This window comes from Chaetura pelagica, unplaced genomic scaffold (assembly GCF_000747805.2).
Source record: "Chaetura pelagica isolate M959 unplaced genomic scaffold, ChaPel_1.0 scaffold87, whole genome shotgun sequence".
NCBI classification, from domain to species: Eukaryota; Metazoa; Chordata; class Aves; order Apodiformes; family Apodidae; genus Chaetura; species Chaetura pelagica.
The window spans coordinates 212,820-236,925 of record NW_009954189.1 but is presented as its reverse complement, the minus strand read 5'-3'; the positions used below and the strand labels follow the sequence as shown (position 1 = coordinate 236,925).

General features: G+C 46.9%; 1 protein-coding gene across 1 annotated transcript in view; it reads left to right on the top strand.

Annotated features, from left to right (window-relative positions):
• The window catches only part of PTH1R (parathyroid hormone 1 receptor), a 54,959-nt gene that overhangs the window by 12,084 nt on the left and 18,769 nt on the right, over positions 1-24,106 (top strand). The window contains exons 3-6 of the mRNA XM_010003056.1: positions 6,535-6,645; positions 8,207-8,325; positions 20,139-20,233; positions 23,446-23,632. Of these exons, the coding sequence (XP_010001358.1) occupies positions 6,535-6,645; positions 8,207-8,325; positions 20,139-20,233; positions 23,446-23,632 (512 nt within the window). The remainder of the gene's footprint in view (positions 1-6,534; positions 6,646-8,206; positions 8,326-20,138; positions 20,234-23,445; positions 23,633-24,106) is intronic.

Here is a 24,106-nt window from a genome sequence, read left to right as displayed (position 1 = left end):
GGTTGTCCTGCAAGACCCCAGTTTCTTCAGCACTGAAGTAGTCAGTGGTGTTCTCTAAACATCAGAAACTCCAGGGCAATTCCCACCTTTCCTGGCTCCATCCATGAGTGTTACAGCTCTCAATTTTCATGTACATGCCTGGGGGAGAAGCAATATCCTCCATTCACTGTTGCCTGAATGACTGATACACACCCAAGACACTTAATACATGGGATATGGATGATATTTATTTGTTTTATCAACAGTTTAGTCATTCCTTTTGACTTCCATCTTCAGTGAATCCTACTCTTTCTTCCAAGGAAATAAATATTTTCCATTCCCAGCTCACTTGGAACGTGTGACCTCATGTCCCAAACCCACCACCTGTATCCATCCAAGAGCTCCTCAAACTATTTCTCACCAAAAACAAGGACATTTTTCAAGACCTGTTCAATCATCATTTAGAACAGACTGGATTCCTGATTATCTATCTGCCTAAATATTATTATTAACAGTCTCTTAAGAAAGACTGACTTATTTTTAGCATGGCAAAACCACATTATTTGAAAGCTATTTCTTTGCTGATGGCAGCTTTAAAGGAATAAAAGTTGTAAAAAGTGGGTTTATTTTATATTTTGAAGTACAGAGAATGGGGGGAAACTGGGGGGTTAGATTTTTTGATTCTTTTTTTTTCTTGAAATGTCTCACCATTTTTCAGATTTCATCTTGTCATTCAGTGTGGATCCCTTCTGAGAGATGACCAGGAGGGAAAGCAAACAACAGAGAGAAGCCAGGTTGTTAGGACTGGTAATATTTTCAGAAAGCAAGAAAAAAAACTTGTTTGGAGGAAATATCTGGGAAAACAAACAACAACAGCAACAACAACAAAGTCTTGCTTGGATTCCAGCACAATTCCAATGGAATATATGGCATTTTTCCCTCCCTGTTTTTTTCATCGGCCAAGTAGCTTCTAAAATGAGTAAAACAGGAGAAAGTTGGTGGCAGAAGAGGCAGAATTTGGTCCCAATTATCACATTGGTGCCTCAGGCTGGTGAAATCAATAGTCAAGATGCCATTTAGCTGTGCCAAGTGGAAGAGACAGTGGTGTGGGGTGCAGGAGGAAGGAAAGGATGTAGGGAAGATGGGTGGTTTGTCTCCTTAGATGGAAGGAATGGGACTAGTAGGGTGAGGGGGTGGTGGGGCTCTTCTCCAGGACAGCACACATGACAGAAAGGAGAGACAGCTTTTGGCTGCTTTAAGACCCAGGAACATGGATCCAACAGTCACAAAGTGTGGCTGAGCTTGACGTCAGTCAATATTTCCATCTGAAAAATGTTTTTCCAAGGGTTTCAGTCAATGTAGGAGCTTCTCGATTTGTTCTGCAATCATGAGGTCCAGAGGCACCTGACTTGACCTGTGGCTGTGAAGAGAAGGTTCCAGGGAGACATTATAGCAGCCTCCCAGTACCTGAAAGGGCTCCAGGAAAGCTGGGGAGGGACTTTTGGCAAGAGCAGGGAGGGATAGGATGAGGGGGAAGGGTTTCCAGCTGGAAGAGGGGAGATTAAGATGAGATCTGAGGGAGAAATTCTTTGCTGTGAGGGTGGTGAGACCCTGGCCTAGGTTGTCCAGGGAAGCTGTGGCTGCCCCATCCCTGGCAGTGTTGAAGGGCAGGTTGGATGGGGCTTGGAGCAACCTGGGCTGCTGGGAGGTGTCCCTGCCCATGGCAGGGGTTGGGACTGGATGATCTTTCAGGTTGCTTCCCACCTAAAATACTATATGATTCAACGACATGTTCACCTGCCCTTGTCTCTCCTACTCATCAGTCTCCATGAAATTTGCAGGAAGGAAATGCTGATTGTGATGTTTTACCCCTCTTTTGAACTTGGCTGAAATGAGTTTTCCACTCATGGAGTGCTGGGAGAGAAGCAGGGAATGCCAGAGAAATGGGGAGGAGGTGAAAGAGGTTTCTGTGTTGCGACCCTTCTTGGTACCCACAACAGATTCACTTGCGTCTTGTCTTGGGAGGTTCAGATGCTTTCTGAAGACCAAGTCCCACCAGATCTCACCCAGCTTGATTGAATCAATTCCCCAGAAGAATACACAGAGAAATCTCAGATGCAAAGATGTTCAAATTCCTGGAGCAGTTGATGCCTTCCCAGATGGTCCATGTGGTAAAACCCCAGTGTCCTAACCCTGATTTGCAGCGTGTTCCTTGCACGGACCCTCCAGCCTCTGCTGATTTGGGGCATCAAAGTACCCCAAAAGAAATAATTGCACAGTTTCTTACCCAGAAAACATCCATTTTTCTTTTGAATGAGTCCATTACAAATGTGTGCTTGTGTGTTTGCAGCCTTGGGAGGGCAGACCCACCAGGTACTTTTCCAGATTTATATTTTCTGGACATATATTCTAGTAAGACACTAAATGAAAGTGCTGCAGGGTGACCTTTGCAATTGGTTCTGAAGATCTTAGAAGAGTGGAAGGGATTTTTCTCAGCATTTCACAGCATGACATTCAGATGAATATTTTTTTTGTCCTCAATGTTTTTATTCTCCACCGCATTAATATTAAAATTCACCAAAAATTATTTGTTTGGTAAAAAAATAATAAATAACAGTTTATTTTAAGCAAGACCACTTTGAGGGATAAATTAAACCTCTATTTACTTTCTTGTCTACAAAAAAAAAAAAAAAAAACCCTCAGAGACAATAACATTTTGTCTGAATGCAGATTTTGTGGGTTTTATTTTTCCTTTTGCTTTTTGATTCGTTCCAGAGAAGTGAAAAACAAATAGGCTGGTTTTCCCAGTGTAAGTTATCCTGCAACAAAATGAGCCAAGGGAAAGGCTTTCCCAGTTGTTGTGAATAGGAATTCTAATATTATTCTCCCTCTAATGTGACTGAAAGCAGAGAAAACTTAATAAACTTCTTCCTCCTTTTTATCACAACGATGCTTTGGAATTTTAGCTCCTTTAACCCCACTCCCAGTTCCTGCTTTAGAAGGCAGGGAGTGATTAGTCTGGTCCTTTTAATCAGCACTAAATTAAAGATAAGGAGTCAGCTGTAAAACCATGAGCTTTTCTGTTGTTTTTTTTATGTCCCAAAATACCAGCAAATTGAATTGATCACTGTCTGCTCCAACCCTGGAGAGCACCAGAGCAACCAAAGGTCTTTAAAGCAATCCTGGATTCTTATTTTATCTTGTGAAAACACATCCATTATAAAGGATAAATTACTGTTTGGTTGAAAGATTGCTAAGGCACTAGCTTTGATATTGATGAAACATGCTGAGAACTTGGCTGTGTTTATAATTTCTTTCCTGGTGGAGCCCTTCTGCAGATAAGAGCAGGCTGGTTTCATTTGGGCTTCCATGTAATGTGTCTGTGTCAGGCTCCAGGCTGCTGACAAACTCCTCCTCAAGCTGCCACTGGTACAGAGAGCAGCTGCTGCTCTGCAGGCAGGGCTGGGGCAGATTCCTAAGTGTTTGCTTCTCACAGAATCACAGAGTGCTTTGTGTTGGAAGCAACCTTAAAGATCATCCAGTTCCAACCCCCCTGCATGGGCAGGGACACCTCCCAGCAGCCCAGGCTGCTCCAAGCCCCATCCAACCTGCCCTTCAACACCCCCAGGGATGGGGCAGCCACAGCTTCCCTGGGCAACCTGGGCCAGGCTCTCCCCAACCTCACAGCACACAATTTCTCCCTCCCATCTCAGCTCCAGCTCCCTCTGCCAGCTGGAAACCCTTCCCCCTGCTCCCATCCCTCCCTGCCCTTGTCCCAAGCCCCTCCCCAGCTTTCCTGGAGCCCCTTCAGGCACTGGAAAGTGCTCTCAGGTCTCCCTGGAACCTTTTCTTCTCCAGGCTAAACACCCCTGACTCTCTCAGCCTGTCTTTATAAGAGAGGTGCTCCAGTTCTTTGATCATCTTTGTGGCCCTCCCCTGGATTCACTCCAACAGCTCTATGTAAACTTCAAATACTCAACTGCAGCTGGATTTTAACCCATGGGTGCAGTCAGTGCAGCCCAACACCAAGCACACCAGGTTAGATTTGGATGTATAGTCCTTCCTGAACTCCTCAAGGACTGGAGATGCAGCCCACGTTGAATTTCTACATCCAAATGGGTATGTGCTTCCTTGTGGGACCATGACTTTCTGATTCAAATGATGCAGAAATGGGAGGCTGACAATCTGGAAAGATGTAAGAGGTGGGGAATGGGCTTGGACTTCCCTCTCTTTAAAGCAGTGGTGAAAATGAGGGCAATTCCCACAGTTTTCAAGAAGCTTGGAGGATTTCTCAGTCCTTTTAAATGCAGAGAAATTCTGGCTTTGTCCAGTGCAGACTGAATAAACAGATAGTAAGGAAGATGAGATTGCTGGCTGGGTGGCCCACCTCCCACAACAGTCATCCTTGTGTCTCAGGTGCTTCAGAGGCTGGGGGCTAATCCTGTGGGGTGCAGAGCTTCTTCATGACCTGCTCAGCCTACATGGTCATGTAGGACGTGATGCTGGAGCCCTTGAATGATTGGCTTGTAGCTCCATTTGTGAAGAGAGAAGTGAAGCTTCTCACAGTTGCAGGTCAATAGAAGACCTGCTTAATTACTTCTCAAGTTCTGGAGAACTGCAAATTGACAGTTAAAGAACTTCCTTTAAATATATTGAATCATAGAATGGTGAAGGTTGGAAGGGACTTCAAAGATGATCAGGTTCAAACCCCCCTGCATGGGCAGGGACACCTCCCACCAGCCCAGGCTGCACAAGCCTCATCCAACCAGGACTTGAACACCTCCAGGGAGGGAGCAGCCACAACCACCCTGGGCAACCTGTCCCAGTGCCTTTATACTTCTATGTTTGTCAATTAAAAAGAAAATAAAACGTTTGAGGAAAAAGACAGACCTAAAATTTGGGAAAGATTATGGTTTTTTGTGGTTATATCCCTGCTTTTCCTTGAGCTAAGCATGTAAATCACAGATATCAGCAGGTAAATCAACGTGCAGAGAAGGAAGAGGCAGAGCTTTGGATGGGAGGAGGCAGGATTTGGCCTTCAGGGCTATTTTGGCTTTCTTCAATGAACAAACAGGGAGAACAGGGATGATTTAAAGGAAAATCCTGAAGCAACCACCCCACCACTCACTTCTCAGAAGGTTTGGAAGTAGCTCTGAGCCTAAACAAAATGGTACAACAGAGAGAGATAAACAGTTCCCAGGATATTTGCATTCCTAAGGCAATAGGACTCATATGATTTATCCACCTTCCCATTCTCTTCCTGCTTATTTTCTGAAAACCTGTGACTGAGCAAAGGGCAGAAATCCAAACTAGTGAGTAATCAGGAGGGAAAGCTGGGAAACCTCAGCCCTTGGATGCTGTGCTTGGCAGCAGGTGACTGGTCAATCAGGATGTGTGCCCTGCCAGCTAATTAGCATGGGCACAGCTCCAAATCAATCAGTGCATGACATGCACCTTGCCCTGTGATAACACCAGAGGGAAATGGGGAAGAGAGAAGCTGGGAGTCATGAAGTCATAGGCAGAAAGGATGTCAGATGGGAAAGGCTGCAACTCTTTAGGGAACAGAGATTCCATAAGTTCACTACTTATGGAGAAAGGTAATAAAATATTCTCTATTTACAGTTAGAAATATTGCCATAATCACCTCTCTGTACAGTCTTGATGGTCTTAGTGTGACTTAAAAGTGCACCTAAATCCAGGCACACAAACTCATCTGAGAAACAGCCAAGTGTTGCAACCTAGCACAGCATGGGCTGATGTAAACAAGGAGTTAAAATTCCAGCTGGGTTTGCATTAATGGTCTGTAGGCATTAAATCATAGCCAGGCTACTCTGTGGTCATTAATACCTTTTAGGGAAACCACTACATCATCTTGGTAGTCTAGTCTTAAATCTGTGTTCTTGTATCAAGGCTATATCCAGCCAACCTCCCTAGAACATCTCCAGGTTGCCCATCAGTCTGCAGAGTCTTGAATCCTCAAGTTCTCCTCTTCTCCACTCTGCTCTCCTGCCCCATTTCCATTTTTCCAGCCCAAAAAATGAAAGAAACTTCTCAGATGAATTAACTCCTCTCAGAGAGTGCTCGGCTGTGTCTGACCACGTCCTTCTGAAACAGAGCTTGGGAGGAGCTCATAGAATCACAGAATGGTTTGGGTTGGAAGAGGCCATCAAGATCATCTAGATCCAACCTGCCAGAACAGGCAAGGACACCTCTTAGTAGTTCAGGTTGCTCCAAGCCCCATCCAACCTGCCCTTCAACACTGCCAGGGATGGGGCAGCCACAGCTTCCCTGGGCAACCTGGGCCAGGCTCTCCCCACTGACATAATGAAGAATTTTCTTCTACTGTCCAACCTAAATCTTCCCTCTTCCAGTTTTAATCCATTTCCCCTTGTCCTCTCACTACAAGACCTTGTAAAATGTCCTTCCCCTACAAGCATCTTTCTCAAGCATTTCTGGCTTTTTCATGGAGATCCCACTCCAAAAGGTGGGACAGAGGTGTTAGTGTCACTTCTTCAGGTCCAATGACTCCTTTTAATCTTTGTGTCTCTTCCACAGATGGCTTTTGTCTTCCTGAGTGGGATGGTATTGTCTGCTGGCCTGAAGGTATGCCAGGCAAAGTGGTGGCCATGCCATGTCCTGAGTACATCTATGACTTCAATCACAAAGGTAGGTGGTGTCCTCAGTGTCAGCAGAGCCTGATAAGCTGCAGCAAGGGAGGCTAGAGAGTCCAAAAATTGGAACTCCTCTTGTTTTTGTAACTATACAGTGACTCCCATCCAAACAGCTGTAAAACCAGGGAAAAGGAAGTAAAGAAAGAACAGTTTGTTGGGGTTTTTTATGCTGAGAGGAAAAAAAAAAGCTCTGTTTTGACCTAAACAGTGACACATTTCCTACCTGCCCCACACAGACTCTAACAGTGCATTATAAAAACCAATTACATGCTATAACTTGGTCGCCTTGTGGGGTTGCAAACCTGTATTTTTTTGACACCACAGACTTTGGGTGGCAGCAGAAGCAGAAGGATATTCTTCCAATCAATATTCTTCCCTTCAGGGCTTTGTTAATTGGAGCCCCTGATCTCTGCCCAGACCCCTGGGGTGGGGATCTGAGAACAGCACTGGTAACCAGAAGATACGAGTTCCTCCCTGCCTCGTTTCCCTCAGGCAGTGCATCTCCTGGTTGGCTTCTGCTGCTGCACATTCTGTGCATGTTTTCAGAAACAATCAAAGTCCACTCACTCCTCAGGGTATTTTCAAAGCTTAAGCATTCTCTGTTCCCAGGCAAGGTTGTGCACCCAAAGACTGAAAAATCAGGGAATTCAGACTATCTGTTCCCAGCAGAGCACTGATGCTGTTTGCAGAAAAGAAGTCATGATATTCCAGTGGACCTGGTTGTACATACTCTATCCTTTCCATAGTTGGAAACTATGGAACCCATAGTTCCATGGGTTGTCCATACTCTTTCCTTCCTCTATCCTGTCTTTTCAATAGGGGACTGTGAGCTAAACCAGCTCCACTCCTGCTTTATGACCTGCACATGCACCTCACATTAGAGGCCAGGATGAAGAGAGACAGTCCATCCCTTTTTTCTCCACAACCCAACATGGAATGGATTCCCCGCCTCACACATGTTGACTGCTCAGATGAAGATCCCTAGGTGCAGAGAGGTCTCTAAGTTCTCCCTCTGTAGCTCACAGGGCAGATATATCTGTTGACTGGTTTCATCCCTGTTAAAAGAATTATTGGTCTGTTTTACACCCAGTCCATGCAGTGATTCCACCACACAGATAACCAAACATGGATGTTCTCATCTAGTAGCTGAATCCCAAGAGGAAGCCTTGACTTCTTTCTCCATCATCATGAGGAGGGTAGCTGTAGAAAAAATGTACCTTAAAATGCACCCAATCTGCAAACAAAGAGCAGTACAATGTAGATCACTATTTAGCTGCAACTCTAAGGATGATTCTGGGCTTTGGGATTTTTCAAAGCTTCTCTTCTTATTTTGTAGACCCTGTATCTTAACTGAGACTAAGTGCCAGCTGACATGAGGTCTCTGGTGCTCCTCACTTAGCAAACTGGTGAAGCTCCTGAGGAGCTGGGAATGGTGTCCTTGCAGCCGAGCTCCACAGCAGGCAGGAGGCATCAGGGTTGATGAAATCCACCCTTGGAAGAGGTTTCTCCTGTTCTCCCTGGTCCTGCCTACCCTGTCTGTCCTTTCCCTCCTGCAGGCCATGCCTATCGCCGGTGTGACCTGAACGGGAGCTGGGAGCTGGTCCCGGGCAACAACCGCACCTGGGCCAACTACAGCGAGTGCGCCAAGTTCCTCACCAACGAGACCAGGGAGAGGGTAGGCAATTGCAAATTTCTGCATGAAGCATCAAGTGTTGGCCTCACCCAGGGCTGACCTAAGGAGCGTTTAAGACCCTCGATGTGCTCTAGTTTGTTCATCCTCTTGGAAGCTATGCCTGAGCTTGCCAAAGCCGCATCTTCGTTTTGGTGGAGAGTCATTTGACTTTGAAATGGTCCTCAAAGCCAGCAAGGGTTCCTCACGCTGCCATGATCCCATTTGTAAAGAGATCTTGGGAAACTTGAAACTCAGGGACACTAAGAAGTGTTTGGATGTTGTTCCATGCCATTGAGACTCCTTTTTTTCCAGCAAGCAGTAATTTTGCTACCAGGTTGTTACCAAGAGCTCCAGTGATTATGAGGTTGTCTGCGGTAGGAGATGTACAAACACAGAGCTAAAAGATGTGTCAATCAAACCAGAAGCAACCCTGCTTCTGCAGGTGATTAACAGAGAACCTCTTGATTGAGAAGTTCAAACTAAGGACCAGAGGTTTAACAAGGTCTGTTCATTGGAGCTGAGTGGGGTCAAAGTCCTTTGCCAAAGCAAATGAACACATAAGAACAGATCTTGAACTAATTCTGGTGTAGTTGATTTTGAAACAGGGAAACCAGTCCAAAGTTAGAAAGGGATTCATAGCTCATGGAGAGGGTTTGGTATGATCCTAGGGGGAAAAAAAGAAGGGAGAAAATGGTGTCTATCTCTACATAATTTGCCTTATTTTTACATAGATTCAGGTGGCAAAACAGTAGCTGGCAGAAATTTCATCTCTCTTTGTCAGGGTCTGAGCCACTGGAGAGCAGGCTTGAAGATGATATATTGTCCCTTCTTTAGGAGAACGTTCTTGATTTTAAATCCAACCATAGCATAGGGGGGTTTGTTGTGGTTTTTGTCCTCAATGGTGAAGCAACACAAGAATGAAGCTGTTTAGTGAGGAAAGATGTTATTTCAGCATCTGTGTGTCAAGGAACAGACAAGGTTGAATACACCAGGTGCTGCTCCAGCTGCTTCATAGCAGAGCATGTTGTACCTGTGCTGGATGGTGTTAACCTTTAGAACAAGTTTGGTGGGACTCATGTTTCCCATGGAATGGAAAGAACCATTTTAACCCTAGAACCTTCTGGGAAGTTTCTGGAGTAGGTGTTGGAGTCATTGAGCATCTTGCTCACATTGAGGGCTTTAATACGTTGCACAACTTGTTGACCTCCCTGAAGCCATGGTCTCTCATCTCCCACCTCTCTCAGCCATGTCCCAAGGTGGGAGTCATCTGCTGAATATTTCTCCATTTGAGGAGTCTCCTAGATTTTCCCTAGGGAAAGGAGGTTCTTTCTTTTAAACCTCCCATGCTGACAACTAGGACTTGGTCAAGGTGTATCAGTAGGGGAAGAGTACAAAGAAGAAGAGATGTGTCCATTTGTTACCAACAGAAAGAAGAAATAGAAACCTTCAACCTGCAAGCTTGTAAAAAAGGCTGAAAGCCAAGTCTGTTGTCTTGGGTTTCATGTACCTGCCTTTGTCTGTGTCCTCTGGGTGTAGAGGTGGTCACTGCACAGACAGGGGACTCAGACTGTGCTTCCAGTTGGAAACACAATAGATGAGATGTCATGATGCAAAAGACTTCATTTTTCTTCTCAACCTCTGCTCTTACTTGGAAAATTACTGCTCCTCATGACCTCTCCCTTTATTCTAATAATGGTTCTAATAAACCATCCCAATATTATCATCCTCATCACTCTGTACTCAAGGGTCAGTCATCTTTTGCCATGAGTCCTCTGTCTACACAGAGGTGAATTTAATGCTATTTAATAATAAGACAGATGAGCCCATCACCATTGTTCAGATTAAATGGACAACATGGCATTGCCTAAGTGATGTCTGCCCAATGCAAAGATCATAAGAAAAAATGGCAGTTTCCCCCAGCTTTGGAGTTGTGTCTTGATTCACAAATGCTTTTTAACAGCATCTATCACATTGTTGCTATTGACCTTGTTTTTGCAAGGAGTTGCTTTCCAATGTCCAGCCCTGCCCTCACCTCGCAGAGATGGTGCAGTTTGTCATGTACTTGCCTTATTTAACCACAGGGTTGGCTGTCTTGTAGTGACAAGTGAAGCTGTGCTTCAGCTTCCACTGCAGGTCTCTTGGGCCTTTTGGAATGAGAAGCCCTGTAGAAATAAAAGGAAGGAATGACCTTTTTTTTCTCTCAGTTGGGTGAGGATGTTCAGAGAGCAAGGAAAGCCTCTTCTTTTTCACAGCCAAGACTGACTTTCAGGCACTGGTATTAATAAACCGCCCTTTGATTTGGATTTATTTTTTTGTTCCTTGAAGTAAATGTGTCAGGAGATGTCAGAATCAGGGAATTTGGCAAGATAGACTCACTGTCTTTAGAGGGAGATTGTTTTCTATTATTATTTCCCCCCCTGGGGACCAACATCTTTGCGTCACCAGCAACAGCTGCGTTTAACCAACGTTGTGAAAGGAGATCGTGGGCTGACTCCGAGTGGGACAGCATCCCAGCAGATGAAACCAAAGGAGCTTTTAAGAAACCATGCATTAGAAAGCATTAGGGAAAAAATGTCTGTCTGGGACTATCTCTATATATATGTCTGCATGGCTGTCTCTAGAAATAGGCTTGTATCTAGAGATAGCCACATACACAGAGAAACGCACCTAAATAAACACCCCCATCCCTGCACACACACACACACACAGATATATGTCCATGTATGTTTGTTTAGCTGTGTAATTTTCTCATTTTAACCACTGTGAGATACTCATAAGATTGACCTAAGCAGCAAATAGAGGGTCCCAGAGAACCTTTGTGTCTCTTGCTGCCTTTTTCTGAACCACAGCAGCAGGATTATGTCACACAGAGCAGCACGGGAACCCCTCTCTGAAATGAGCAGAGGGTGCTGAAGGCATCAGAGCCAGGAGAATTAACAGTTTCTAACTGCCCAGGAGTAACTGAGTAGTAGCTGAATTGACAGCCCTGAGGTCTCATGTTGTCCCTTTAGCCAGGAGAGCAGGTAGGACAGAGGTAGCTACTGTAGTGTGTTTCCCCCAACATTTTGCAGGTAGCATTCACCTTGCTGTGAGCAGCCATGTCTCGGACACAGTGTGTAGAAGACAACTACTTAGCAAAGGGTGGGAGGAACATATGAAGGGCCCCAAAACAGGAAGGACATAGACCTGTTGCAGCCAGAGGAGGCAACAAAGGTGCTACAAGGGCTGGAGCAGCTCTTCTCTGGAGCCAGGCTGGGAGAGTTGAGGTGTTCAGCCTGAAGAAGAGAAGGCTCCAGGGAGACCTGAGAGCAGCTTCCAGTGCCTGAAGGGGCTCCAGGAAAGCTGGGGAGGGGCTTGGGACAAGGGCAGGGAGGGATGGGAGCAGGGGGAAGGGTTTCCAGCTGGCAGAGGGAGCTGGAGCTGAGATGGGAGGGAGAAATTCTATGCTGTGAGGGTGGGGAGAGCCTGGCCCAGGTTGCCCAGAGAAGCTGTGGCTGCCCCATCCCTGGGGGTGTTGAAGGGCAGGTTGGATGGGGCTTGGAGCAGCCTGGGCTGCTGGGAAGTGTCCCTGCCTGTGCAGGGGGTTGGAACTGGATGATCTTTAACCATCTTGTGATTCTATGAAGAAATTTTGTGGAAAGATGTCTCAGCAGCACATCATGAAAAGATAAGACACTTTTCTTTGTGCCTTCAGGCAGTGCTGGCAGCCACCACCTCACCACAGTCTCTATGTATTGTCTTGTATTCTACTTTTAAGAAAACCTTTCACTAGTGCAGCATAGATGGAGGAAGATCTTCTTCTCCCACTGCTTCCCCAGGAGGCATCCTTCATCCCAGTTGTACCCTGGATCTTGAGAAAGTCTCTCTGCCTCTGAGAAGATGAGCTGAGAGGTCTCTAGTTCCCACTCCAGGACCCTGACCATATATATATGTATTTATTCTATATTTGTTCTCTTCTTGCACTCGCCCCAAAACATCATTTTCTGGGCATGTAGGAGACAGGGAGGAGGGCTAAAAGGATGTTTGGTCTGGCCCAGATTGGCCATTCTTCTTGCAGCTCTCTTAGGTTCCCTGCAAAACAGGAGTGAGGATGAGGAGCTCCTCAATCTTTGGATAGAACATGGCACACATGGGAAACCCTGATGTGCCTCTGGCACTAGTAGGCAGCTCTTGGGGCAATTTCTCTCCAAAAACCATAGTAGTGCTTTGGTTATGGACCCCTTCCCTTCCTCATAGCCAGCCAATAGCACGGTCATTTTTCTCTTCAGACACTGGCAGGAATATTCTGCTAGAAAAGGAAAAAATTCCTTCACTTCAGTCTCCTCAAAAACAACACCAATGCCAAACACAACCTTTTTTCAAGCAGGTCAAACCCATCCTGTTCTCAAGGATGAACTTAAGGGTAAATGTGGCCTACATCTACTGAAATCACAAGGAAGGGAAGTATGAGCCAGCTAGGTGGGAGGTTAGCTCAGCTTGGGAACCACCCACCTAGCAAGATGGACTGTCCTAAGATCTAACCTCAACCCACCAATCCTGTCTTCATCTGCTACTGCTTGTTCATAGCATGGTGGTTTTATTGCTTCTAGGGTAATCAGGGAGGCCTCGAGAATCCATCACACACCAGACACAATGGGAAAGGCCCAGCATGTTGCCAGGCTGCTTTATCTAAACTCCATTGTTCAAGCCAACTGTTCTTCTGTGCCTGCCCTTTGTTCTTGGAGCTCCCCTGGGGTCCTTTTAAAAGCAAACAACCTTGTGAAGCCTCAAACCGGTGGCACAAAACGTGTTTACGGAGCGATGATTGAGTCACCCAGATGAAATGCCACCAAAGTCAGACATTTGCACCAAGGAGAGACTGGCAGAAGTTTGAAAGTGCAGGCAGGAGTAGGGGAAAAAAAGCATCATCAAGATGTGTTCTTCATTCCTGCAAGCAACCCTGTCATGCAGCCCTCGTTTCGTGCCTACGTGATGGGTCTAGTGAGCTCCTGTAAATGCTGGGGCACCTTTTGGTGTGATGCTGCTGCTAACAGTTTATGCCTAAAGTCTGCTGGGGAAGTCTGGTGGTTTATAACAGCAACATGATAATACTTCACATGAAAACAGGAGTGTTCTCACAACACTACCCCATATTTAACCACTGCTGGCCCATAGTAGATGCTGAAGGGCAATATCTAAGGGCTGGTGAGCAAAGAGTGTTCTTGTCCCTGCTTAGAGCCTTCCCAGAGCCTGCAGCTGTGGGACATTCTCAGCATGTGGCTTTAACACAGGATTTGGAGAAGTTTTTTCTATTAATGTGAACAGCAGGTTTGGGGCATGTTCATCCTGTGGCCTCCTGGATGTGGTTATCAATACCATAGATCAACTGGGCATAACATGGAAAAGTGGTGCCTTTTGTGAATGTGGCTATGAGGCACTCAAAGGGCTCAGCTGGCTGCTGAGACATGAGTCTCCTCCCACCCTTTTCCTTTTTCCCTTTTTTTTTCATAGATTGCTCTACAGAGCTGAACAACCCCACAGCTCTGCTGACTACAGTTAAGAGGTCCCATTTATTTGCCTACACTTAGACACCTGGCACCACTGGAGATGTGTTACACTACTCAGAGTATTAGAATTGTACTATTATTGTGGTTGGAAAAGACTTCTAAGATCACCCAGTCCAACCATTTACCCCACACTGCCAAGACCACCCCTGCCCCACGTCCCTCAGCACCATCTCCAGGGCTTGGAAACCCCTCCAGGGATGGGGACTCCCCCCCTGCCCTGGGCAGCCTGGGCCAGGCCCTGACAGCCCTTGCCAGGCAGGAATTGTTCCTAATATCCAACTTAGAATTAGCACATGGCAAGCACATGTCTATGAGACCCATGTTCTTCTGGAACAACACCTGGGATCCATGTAGGTACTTTGGGACATCTCACACACCTCTTAGTGCTTAGGTATAGGCAGCTGGATCTGAGGATCCCTCCTTGTTGACTATCATGAAAACACAGACACTCAGCACACGTGGAGATGCACGTTTACACATCTAAATTTGGGGTATTTTTGAGAGCAGACCCCAGTTACCATCCAGCTGGTGGAGATCTGGTGCCTGTCCCCTCTGCAGATGAGGGGAACAGAATTCTGTAGCACAAAGTCATGTTCAACACTCACTCATTTCCCTAGGGCTTTGGAAAGGAGTGACTGATTTGTGCTTTTTGTAACTATCTCCTCTCCCTGCCATGAAGCTTTTTTTAGTCACATCTTTTATTGGAGAAACCTTTTTTTTTTTAATTTTATTTTTTAAATAACAGATGTGACTAAAAAAAATGTTTCATGACAGAAGCAAAGCAGTGACTAGAGCTAGTGACAGAGGCTTCTGGCACTGCTTATCATTCAGAGCAGTAAAATGCTTGGCCTGCTAATTTCAAACCTGTCATTAGCAACATCTGAATCAGCAGCTTGGAGAAACTTTGCAGAGACTTGCTCTGGAAAGCCCTTACATGTGCTTCCTTCCTCATACACTGCTAATCCCCCCCTTCAGCCTGGCCTGCCAGCCCAGCAAAAGACCACTGGATCCATGTCAGCTTTGTGATCTAAATGTTGCAGGGTCTTGCTGTTGTCTCAAAAAGGGGGAAAGAAGGATGAAAGGAGAAAGTTGGATACAAGAATCCTAGAATCCTAGAATGCCAGGTTGGAAGGGACCTCAAGGGTCATCTGATCCAAACTCTCTAGGTACTACTCTAGTTGATAGGAGATGCTCAGCACCCTGTCAAGATGAGACTTCAAACTGTCCAACATGGGGGAACCCACCACTTCCCTTGGGAAACAATTCCAATGTCTGACTGTCCTCATGGGGAAAAATTCACCTCTTGTGTTCAACCAGAACCTCCCCAGGAGCAACTTGTGCCCATGACCTCTTGTCTTTTCCACATGACTCCTTGTGAATAGGGAGTCTCCACCCTCTTGGGAGCCACCCTTTAAGTACTGGAACATGGTGATAAGGTCTCCCTGAAGCCTTCTCTTCTCCAGGCTGAACAAACCCAGTTTTCTCAGCCTCTCCTCATAAGGCAGGTACAGTGCAATGTTACCCTGAGTGGAATTTGCCACCAATCATCTAGAAAATGCACATCTCAGTCACCCACATCCCTCTCTGTGACACTAGAAAAGAACAGGACACATGAACACCAAAGTCCTGAATGTTTCATCCAGATGCAGGAACATGAGTTATGTTTATGCCCAGAGTTAAGTAAGATGTCCTGGAATTTATGAGACAGCTGAATGGGAACTGCAGATGCAATGTGGGACCTAGAAGAAACTTGTTACCTTCTGTGAAAGCAACTTGAAGACAGACAGGACACTTGAAACAGACATGAAACACATTGAAGGACAATTGAGTTAAGTCCTGAGAGTCACAAGACCTCTTACATGAGATTCATAAGGATGGGACTTGCTATATAGAATCATAGACGTTTTTTGGATGGGAAAGACTTTTTAGATCATCCAGTCCAATGATTCCCCCAGCCCTGCCCAGGCCAACACTGTCCAATGTCCCTGAGGACCACATCTCCAGGGCTTGGAAACCCCTCCAGGGATGGGGACTCCCCCCCTGCCCTGGGCAGCCTGGGCCAGGCCCTGACAACCCTTGCCAGGCAGGAATTGTTCCCCAGATCCAACCTCAGCCTCCCCTGGCACAACTTGAGGCCGGTTCCTCTTGTCCCATCCCTTGTTCCTGGGGAGCAGAGCCCGACCCCCCTGGCTCCAACCTCCTCTCAGCAGCTGCAGAGCCAGCAGGTCTCCCCTCAGCCTCCATCTCTCCAGACTAAAATACCCCAATTCCCTCAGCTACTCTTCACAGACATATTTATATTTTATATAAAGACAAACACACCTGAGCTGGTCACTCTGGCCTCCTCTTGTGACAACCCAGTCAATGCAGGTGATGGCTGAGGGCACCATCCTGGGACTAAAATGGATTAATTGCAGCCTAAAACACCCCTTTTATACTGCTGCTGGGACCTCTGCTGGAGGTGACCACATCATTCATATCTCAGAGATAGGACCACATCCACTGTGACCAACTCCATGTGCCCACACTAGAATTTGAGGGAGCAGAAATACCCTTCACACAGACTGTCCCACAGTAGCAACGTGTGAGCAAAAACATAGCTGTGGTTTTACAATGGATGGGGCCTTGAAAACCCACTCCTGGTGTCCTGACGTAGCTCTGAGTTGTCCTGCAGAGGAAAGCAGTTTTCCTCTGGATGCAAATCAATGCAAATTATCTCCCTGTTGGTGGAAGTGGATGAGTTAGGAGTCAGGTTAAGCCCCAAGCACAGTATAAAAATGTAACAACCAGCTGCTCTGAGGGCCACACACCTGAAAGATGTCCAAGCCAAGGGAAGGGGGGAATACAGGGACCTTTGAAGGGGGACACATCCAGCCCATGGGTGTCCAAAGCCACCAGGTTTTGTTAATTTTGTGGGGTTTTTTTCATGCAAGGAGTCACCTCCAGCTCTGTTTTGGTTTCTTGTTCTCCCAAAGCCACCAGGCTGCTGTGAAGTTTCTGCCCTGAGGCCAGGTTGGTAGAAAGCTGAGATGCAAAGGGGAGCAGAGAGTAAGTCTCCCACCAAACCAGGAGGGAGACAGAAAGGGAGATCTTGCTGCACGTTCAGCACCCAGGGCAGCTGACACAGCACTTAGGTTGTCATGGTTTGGTGTGTTATCAGTCTCTGAGTTATGGCTGGAGGGAGGTGAGGGGGGCAGGATCAGGTGGGTTAGCTCATTGTGGACTCATGTCACCTGGCTGTACAAGGTAGATGGCTGTGGTTTGGTAGAGATTTGCAATGTGTGACCTGAGAGGATGAAAGAAAGGATGTGCCTTGAGGCTGTGCAGTGCCTGAGGGCACCACCAAGTGTGCTGGTGACCTAGGGAGGATGCATGGTGCATGACTTGATGGAAAGTCATTTCACTAACCCCAAAACCAGCTCAGCCACATCAGAGGGGCCTCATCCTGCCCAGCATCTTCCAGGACCAACCACGACTGGCTTAGCCATGTGAAGGGAAGGCTTCCAGAGCATTCTTCTGCCCTCCCTGCTGGCAGGAGAAGGGGACAAGTTGGGTGTTTCTTAGGGAGGTGGCAGATGCAAGAAGCACAGGAAAGCTGTAAGAGAAAGGAAGAATCAGATCAGTCCCACACCTTCCACATCATAATCTCATCACAGCAAAGCATGGAATGGCATGGGCAGAGGGCAATATTCCAGGATGCCACTTTTCAAACTGATGTTCCCTAATCTTGGTGCTGTGGTGTGACTGTTACTGTATTTTGCTGTTAATCCCAGTCCCTGGAATCACAGATGTGGAGGTTTTGTCCTTCTGGTTTTCCTTTAGCTTTTCTTTTTCCAGTCCACACGTGTCAGCAGTTGAAGCAGGGAAGGATTACTGCAGGAATCACATTAAATGACACTGGCTGAAGCATCACACTTCTTAAAGCAGGGTCTCATGTTGTGGCAAGGCCAGATTTTTGCAGGGTGGGTTGCTTCTTCCAACAGATCAGTGGAAGAAGAGATGGTCAGTCTCTTTCTTGAAGTGGCATTAAGTAGAGACCCTGCTGTAGCAGGGTGATCTAGTAAGTAGTGCATTGTCTTGAGACTATGGAGGTCCAGGTTGTGTCCATGGCTTGGCCACGCAGGACCTTTGTGGTCTTCTGTGAATTACTTAAATTCCCATCCATCTCAGCTCCAAAAAGAGGTTCTCAGACCATGGAAGTGGTTGTTTCAGCTGGCAGATGACTCAATATTTTGTTACGTGGAGGACCTTTCCTGATTCAGCATTGTGGTTTCCACCAAGCTGGGACCTCCCTCGTGTTAGGAGGTGAGTGAGACCTGGAATTGCCTTTAGAGCTTTTTGATTTTTTTCCCCCTCCTGGGTAAATCCAGGTCTCACCATTCCTGAGCACAAACACTCCCGGGAAGTAGCAAACACAGACTGCCCTGTGGAGCCTTTTGGAGAACCTCAGCATTTTGCTCCTGAGGTCTTCCCCGAGGACCTGAGCACCCCATCTGAAAAGGACCCCTTCCCTGAAGGTGCCACTGGGTGAGGTTTGTGGCATCTGCAAGGCAGACACACCAGCGTGCACGCACACATGCACACGTGTATGTCTTGGCAGTTCTGACTCCACATCCTTTCAAAAAGAGGCCCTGTGGTTAATCAGAGGAATTAACCACAGCCTCCAAAAACGTCCTGCCAGCCAATCAGCAGCCCCTTCCAGAGCCCATTGCTGCTACAATGATGTCGTTGTCTGACAGGAACGTGGATCTTTCCGGTTGAATTTCTGAATGAGGCTCAGGGATGCTTTTGTCCAGCTGGGTAGAGTAACACTTCACAACTACCACACGTTACCAAGAATCCTAAACTTGGAGTAGGATTTTTTTTCCTTATTATTTATTTATTTTATTTTCACTATGGAGGCAAATTGTTTTCCAGTTCAAAGAGGATTCCAGCTTGGCAGTGGGAAAAGTGGACCAGGCTTTGAAGGGAAGGAGCATTTTATTTTCTTCTTTTCCTTAAAATCTCTTGAATCTGCTCACATTGGCTGTTTTAGTGCCTGCTGCCTCAGATATATATATTTATATATATCTGCTGCAGATATATATATAAATATATATATATATAAATAAAAATACATACACACACACTACATTAATATTGGCAAGAACACGACTCTTCCAATGGAAACCGCAAAGAAACATTCACATATCTGGGGGTTCTGATGTAATAGGGCTGAGGTTTCACATTCCAGGACAGCATTTCTAGCCTCAAATCAAAATCAGAGCTGTCATTCAGAGCCCAGAGTTACTAGTGTTATTACAGCCCAGCGGGTGGGGTGAGGGAAAGGCGGGAGGCAGGGGAGGAGGGAGAGAGGAGAAAGATGCTGAATTGGTTTCTTTGGGGTTGATTTCTAATTTCAGATTATGAAAAGAAGTACAAGGCAGGATGGTAGCAGGCATTTTAACCCTTTTTAGGAAGATTTTAAGTAATCCCTGAGTTAAACTTCATGCCCAGGACGAAGAAAAGCATCTGAATATTTAACAAAAGAAACCTCACAGTTTCTCAGACCAACTCTGAAACACAGAGGGCCAAGAAAACTAAAAACTGCTACAGGATTAATTCCTCTGAGCTATCCTGTGACAGGACCTTTTCCAATGGGACTTTGGCAAGCTAAAGTTGTGTCTGGATTGGATAACCACAGTCGTAGGCTGCTTTGGATTTAAAATAAAGAAAAATAAATGCAGGTGATTTCTTCTGCTATCCCACAGCCAAAGTGTATCCTTTCCAAGTTTGCTGTGCTGGGTTGACACTCCACCAGCCTGGACATCAGTCAGTCAGCAATGGTATGGCATAGCCTAAATTTTCCAGTTCCAGCAAAAATCCCAATTCAGTGGGCATTTTTGGTCAAGCAAAAGCTGCCACGTGATCTCTGGATTTGGCTGTAAAGCGCTTTGGGTTCCTTTGGGCTGAAAATGCTGCAGAACTCCCAGGTGTGGGATTAACCCAACTCCATCCCTTGCGGGAAAAAAACAAACCAACCCCCAACTCCCCTCCGGTGATTAGGAAAGCTGGATGTGCTGCCTTCCAAGCTGCTCTTATGTAAAAGAAATTAAGTTTAAAAAAAAAAAAAGATGATATCAAGTGTGATTGCTAAAGGTTCCCCAGAGCCAGAGCTGCACCTCCCCAGCAGGTCTGGTGGCCTGACTCTGTGCTGCTGCCACGGTTGTGTTACGATGCAGTCGGACGCGTTCTAATGTGACGCTATTTTTTCCATCGTTTGTACTGCAGGAGGTCTTTGATCGCCTCTATTTGATTTATACTGTTGGATACTCCATCTCTCTGGGATCCCTCACAGTTGCTGTCCTTATCCTGGGATACTTCAGGTAGGCGGCTCTGTTTCTACCTAAGCAAGTTGGCACTCGAGTGGCAAAGCCTCGGGCTTTCCTGAAGGCTGACGGTGGGGTGGCGTGTGCGTCTTCAGCAAGCCACGAGAGGTTGCATCTGGGTTTTGGCTGTGGCAGTGTCACTTAGGTCAAACTTCTTGGGGGATGGTGGGTGGGATGTCTGAACTTCTTCCACTTGCAATGAAGTTTTCTAGACCCTCTTCGTAGCAGACAGGAAGAGGGGCTCCTCTAGGAAGATGAGATGCCTCTCTGGAAGACTATCTGAGGCTTTCTGTCCCCATCATCCCTGCAGATCGTTGTCTTAGATTTAGGTGGCTACTTTTTAGATAGCTAAGGCTTCAGAAGGGAGATTCCATTCTACACCCAAAAAATTCATGTGGGACAGAGCAGTTGAAGTGGATCTTATTCATGTAAGATTTCAGGACTGACTCCTCCAGCACCGCCCCCCCATGCTGCTGCTGTACCTGTGGAGTCAAAAATGATCACTCACTCTCCTAACTCTGAGTTTATGCTCTCCCTTTCCACCACCCCTGCCATGAGATGTAGGCCCCTAAATAGCATTTTGAACACGTGCTCTCCAGCCCTCAGACCTGGCTGTTGCATCTCCCTGGTGATGTAGAGACCAGGGAAGGGATGAAGGTTCTCACTCCCAGTTAGAAGTCTGATCTTTTGGAAACCATATCTGGGGAGCTGCAAGTGGAGCTGGGTGCTGATTCCTCACTCCTTGAGCCCCATATTTGTCTCCCTTTGGTGGCTGGCAGTGACCCAGACAACAGCTGTGGAGGGAAATTCTCCATGCAGCAAACAGCCACATGGAATCTGCAGATGAACTCAGCAGGTCCCACCGTGCAAGCTCCAGCTAAGCCCCAGACATGTTACCACTGGGAATAAAATGTGTGGCCCTCGGCTCTAAAAGTGCTCAGCCCTCTCTGGAGTGAGCAAAAGGAGCTCAGGGGGATTTGCTTGGATAGCAAAGCATCCCAGTGCTCGGATGTGCGACACACACGAGCCAAAGGAGACAGCAGATCCCTCCTGGAGGGATTTCATATGATGTAGTCCCAGAACCCATCCCTGCCACCACCCTACTGTCCTCTCATCCCTTGCCCTCCTGTTTCATTTCCCAGTGGGCACTGGCAAGTTTGTTAAAATACTTAATGTCTGTGTATGCAAGTGCACTTCTGGTTTCAGGAGACACAGTCTGTAGTCAGAGCACATCACTTACAGCCCAGACTACACAGACAAGTGTGCTAGAGCATCTTTGTCCCAGGGATCAAATCAGCAGCAGGGACCAAGCCAGATTTTTTTCCCAAATAACACATAACCCAGGGATTCACTGACTACATTTCAAATGCAGGGAACAAAGCCCAACTTCATTTATACCTCAGCAGTTCCACTTGGCATCATTTGTATTGTAACAGCACAGGAAACAACTGTTATTACTGTGACAATCTCCCCCATAAGAGAAAAGAAAAAACCAAAAAACACAGCTATTATTTCTTATTTCCATTCTTGAGTCTGGGGATTTGAGAGAGTGTAAACCCATTAACAGGCTCATGCATGGCTAGTCAGGCAAAACAGCTATAGAGGACAGATGGGGTCCTCAATAGGTCAGTTAGTTCCTTCTCCCCAAAGGCAAGATCAGTTTCTAAAACATATCTGGGTTTAACTCATTCCCATCTCACCATCCAGCTTTTTCCCCCCGAAAAAAAAAAAAGGATCTTAAAGCGCTTTACAATCAGCATTTGTGGGGTCATTGCTGCCATTGCTGGAGTGGAGCCCAGAAAAGGCTCAGTAGGACCAAGCCAAGGACAGTGGCTTGATGACAAACAGAGAAAACAGCCCAGCACACTATAGCTACTGCTGTAGTTGCTGCTACATTTGGAGTGGGCACAGTTGACAAGAAGCTTTACGAGGCTTTTAGTGGCCTTTGGAGCCCATTTCCTCTGCACAAAGTGCAGATGAGTGTGAAGTCTTTACATGCAGGGTTTTACCCTGAGAGGGGTAGGTTTGTTGAAGGGTTGGATTTCAGGCTGAAAGGGACACACACACAGGATCCACACTGTAGTACCAGTGAGTGCTGTGCATGTGTCCTGGGTTCTGCCTGTGCTCCTTGGGCTGCGTGCTTGATGCTCTCTCCTTGCACGTGCACTGAACACCAGGGATGAGGGTGCCTACACCCTGCACACACTGCACAGCTGTGCTGGGCTCACTGCACACACACTGCATGCCAGATGTTCATCCCCTGGGTGTCCCCTGCATGCTGGCTGCATGCTCACTGCAGACACCCTGCACATTGTCTGTGCACCCGCTGCGTTCATCCCAGCGGTCACCAGATGTGCAGACTCTGCACATGTGCTTCATGCTGAATGTGCCTCTCACTGCCTCCAGCTGCACATGCACTGCACACACAGTGTCCTGCCTGTGCAAACAGTTGCGGACTAGTTGCATGGGCACTGCACACACCCTGAACACACCCTGCACATGCACTGCATGCACGGTGCACTCCAGATTTGCACACGTGCAGCGTGAATTGCCTGTCACACACCCTCCTGCAGCTGCATGTGCACTGCACACAGCAGCCTCCAGATGCAGACTCACTGCCCACTGCATGCAGGCTCACTGCCCAAGCCTGACACAGGCAAAACGCATCCCTGTTCCTTTCCAAGGTTTCCCAGTCAGAAATAATGGAGCTTAAACGAGTCGAGGCATGACATGGTGCTGGTGCAAAGTCAGCAGTGGTGCTCTGTGACCAACCCCCCGAGTTTAATTCATTCATTTATTGAATTCATTACTTCATTAAATTAATTTGTTACCAACCCCATGGGGAAATCACAGAATCACATAATGGTTTGGGTTGGAAAGGGCTTTTAATGGTCATCTAGTTCCACTGTCTCCGCAATGGGCAGGGACACCTCCCAGCAGCCCAGGCTGCTCCAAGCCCCATCCAACCTGCCCTTCAACACCCCCAGGGATGGGGCAGCCACAGCTTCCCTGGGCAACCTGGGCCAGGCTCTCCCCACCCTGATGGTAAAACATTTCTTCCCTGTGCAGGGCAGCACTGGCACTAGCACTGCTTCCCTGTGGTGGCACAGTGCTGGTGAGAGGAGCTGGGGCTCTTCGGAAGAAGAGATGACCCAGAGTCTGTCCAACTGGGCTAAACTATTCCAACCCTTCCCTGTCTCCTCCTCCAGGCGTTTGCACTGCACTAGGAACTACATCCACATGCACCTGTTTGTCTCCTTCATGCTGAGAGCCGTGAGCATCTTCGTGAAGGACGCGGTCCTGTACTCTGGGTCAGCTCTGGAGGAGATGGAACGGATCTCAGAGGAAGACCTGAAATCCATCACTGAAGCACCTCCAGCAGATAAATCACAGTTTGTGAGTATCCCAAGAGCAGCTGGGTCCCCAGGCTTCATACCTCTGTCCTTTCTTGTTCAACACCTCATCTCTTTTGGGGGGATTTTCCACCCTACTGAGGAACACTAGCTCTCCCACTTTCCTCATCCTCCATTAGGTCTCCCCATTTCTTCCCAGTCCCTCTCAATCCACTGGCCCAGAGGGATTGCCCAGCCCCATAGCTGAGGAAATTCCCCATGGATCTCAAAGGTAAATTCAAGGTTGAGGTGTTCGTTTCTACCTACAATCACTATTTTCAACATTTCTCTGATGCCACCTGAAGTGTACAGCTGTGGAAAGTCCCCTGGCCATCCCAGCACAGGGGACATCACTTCTTGCATTCCACAGTGTGCAGATATCCCACCACAGCCTGTACCTTGTCTGATTTTCTACCTGGAGCTCCTCTCTCTGTGACCCACGGTGACATTATTGTGTTGTAACATCTGTGCCATCAGC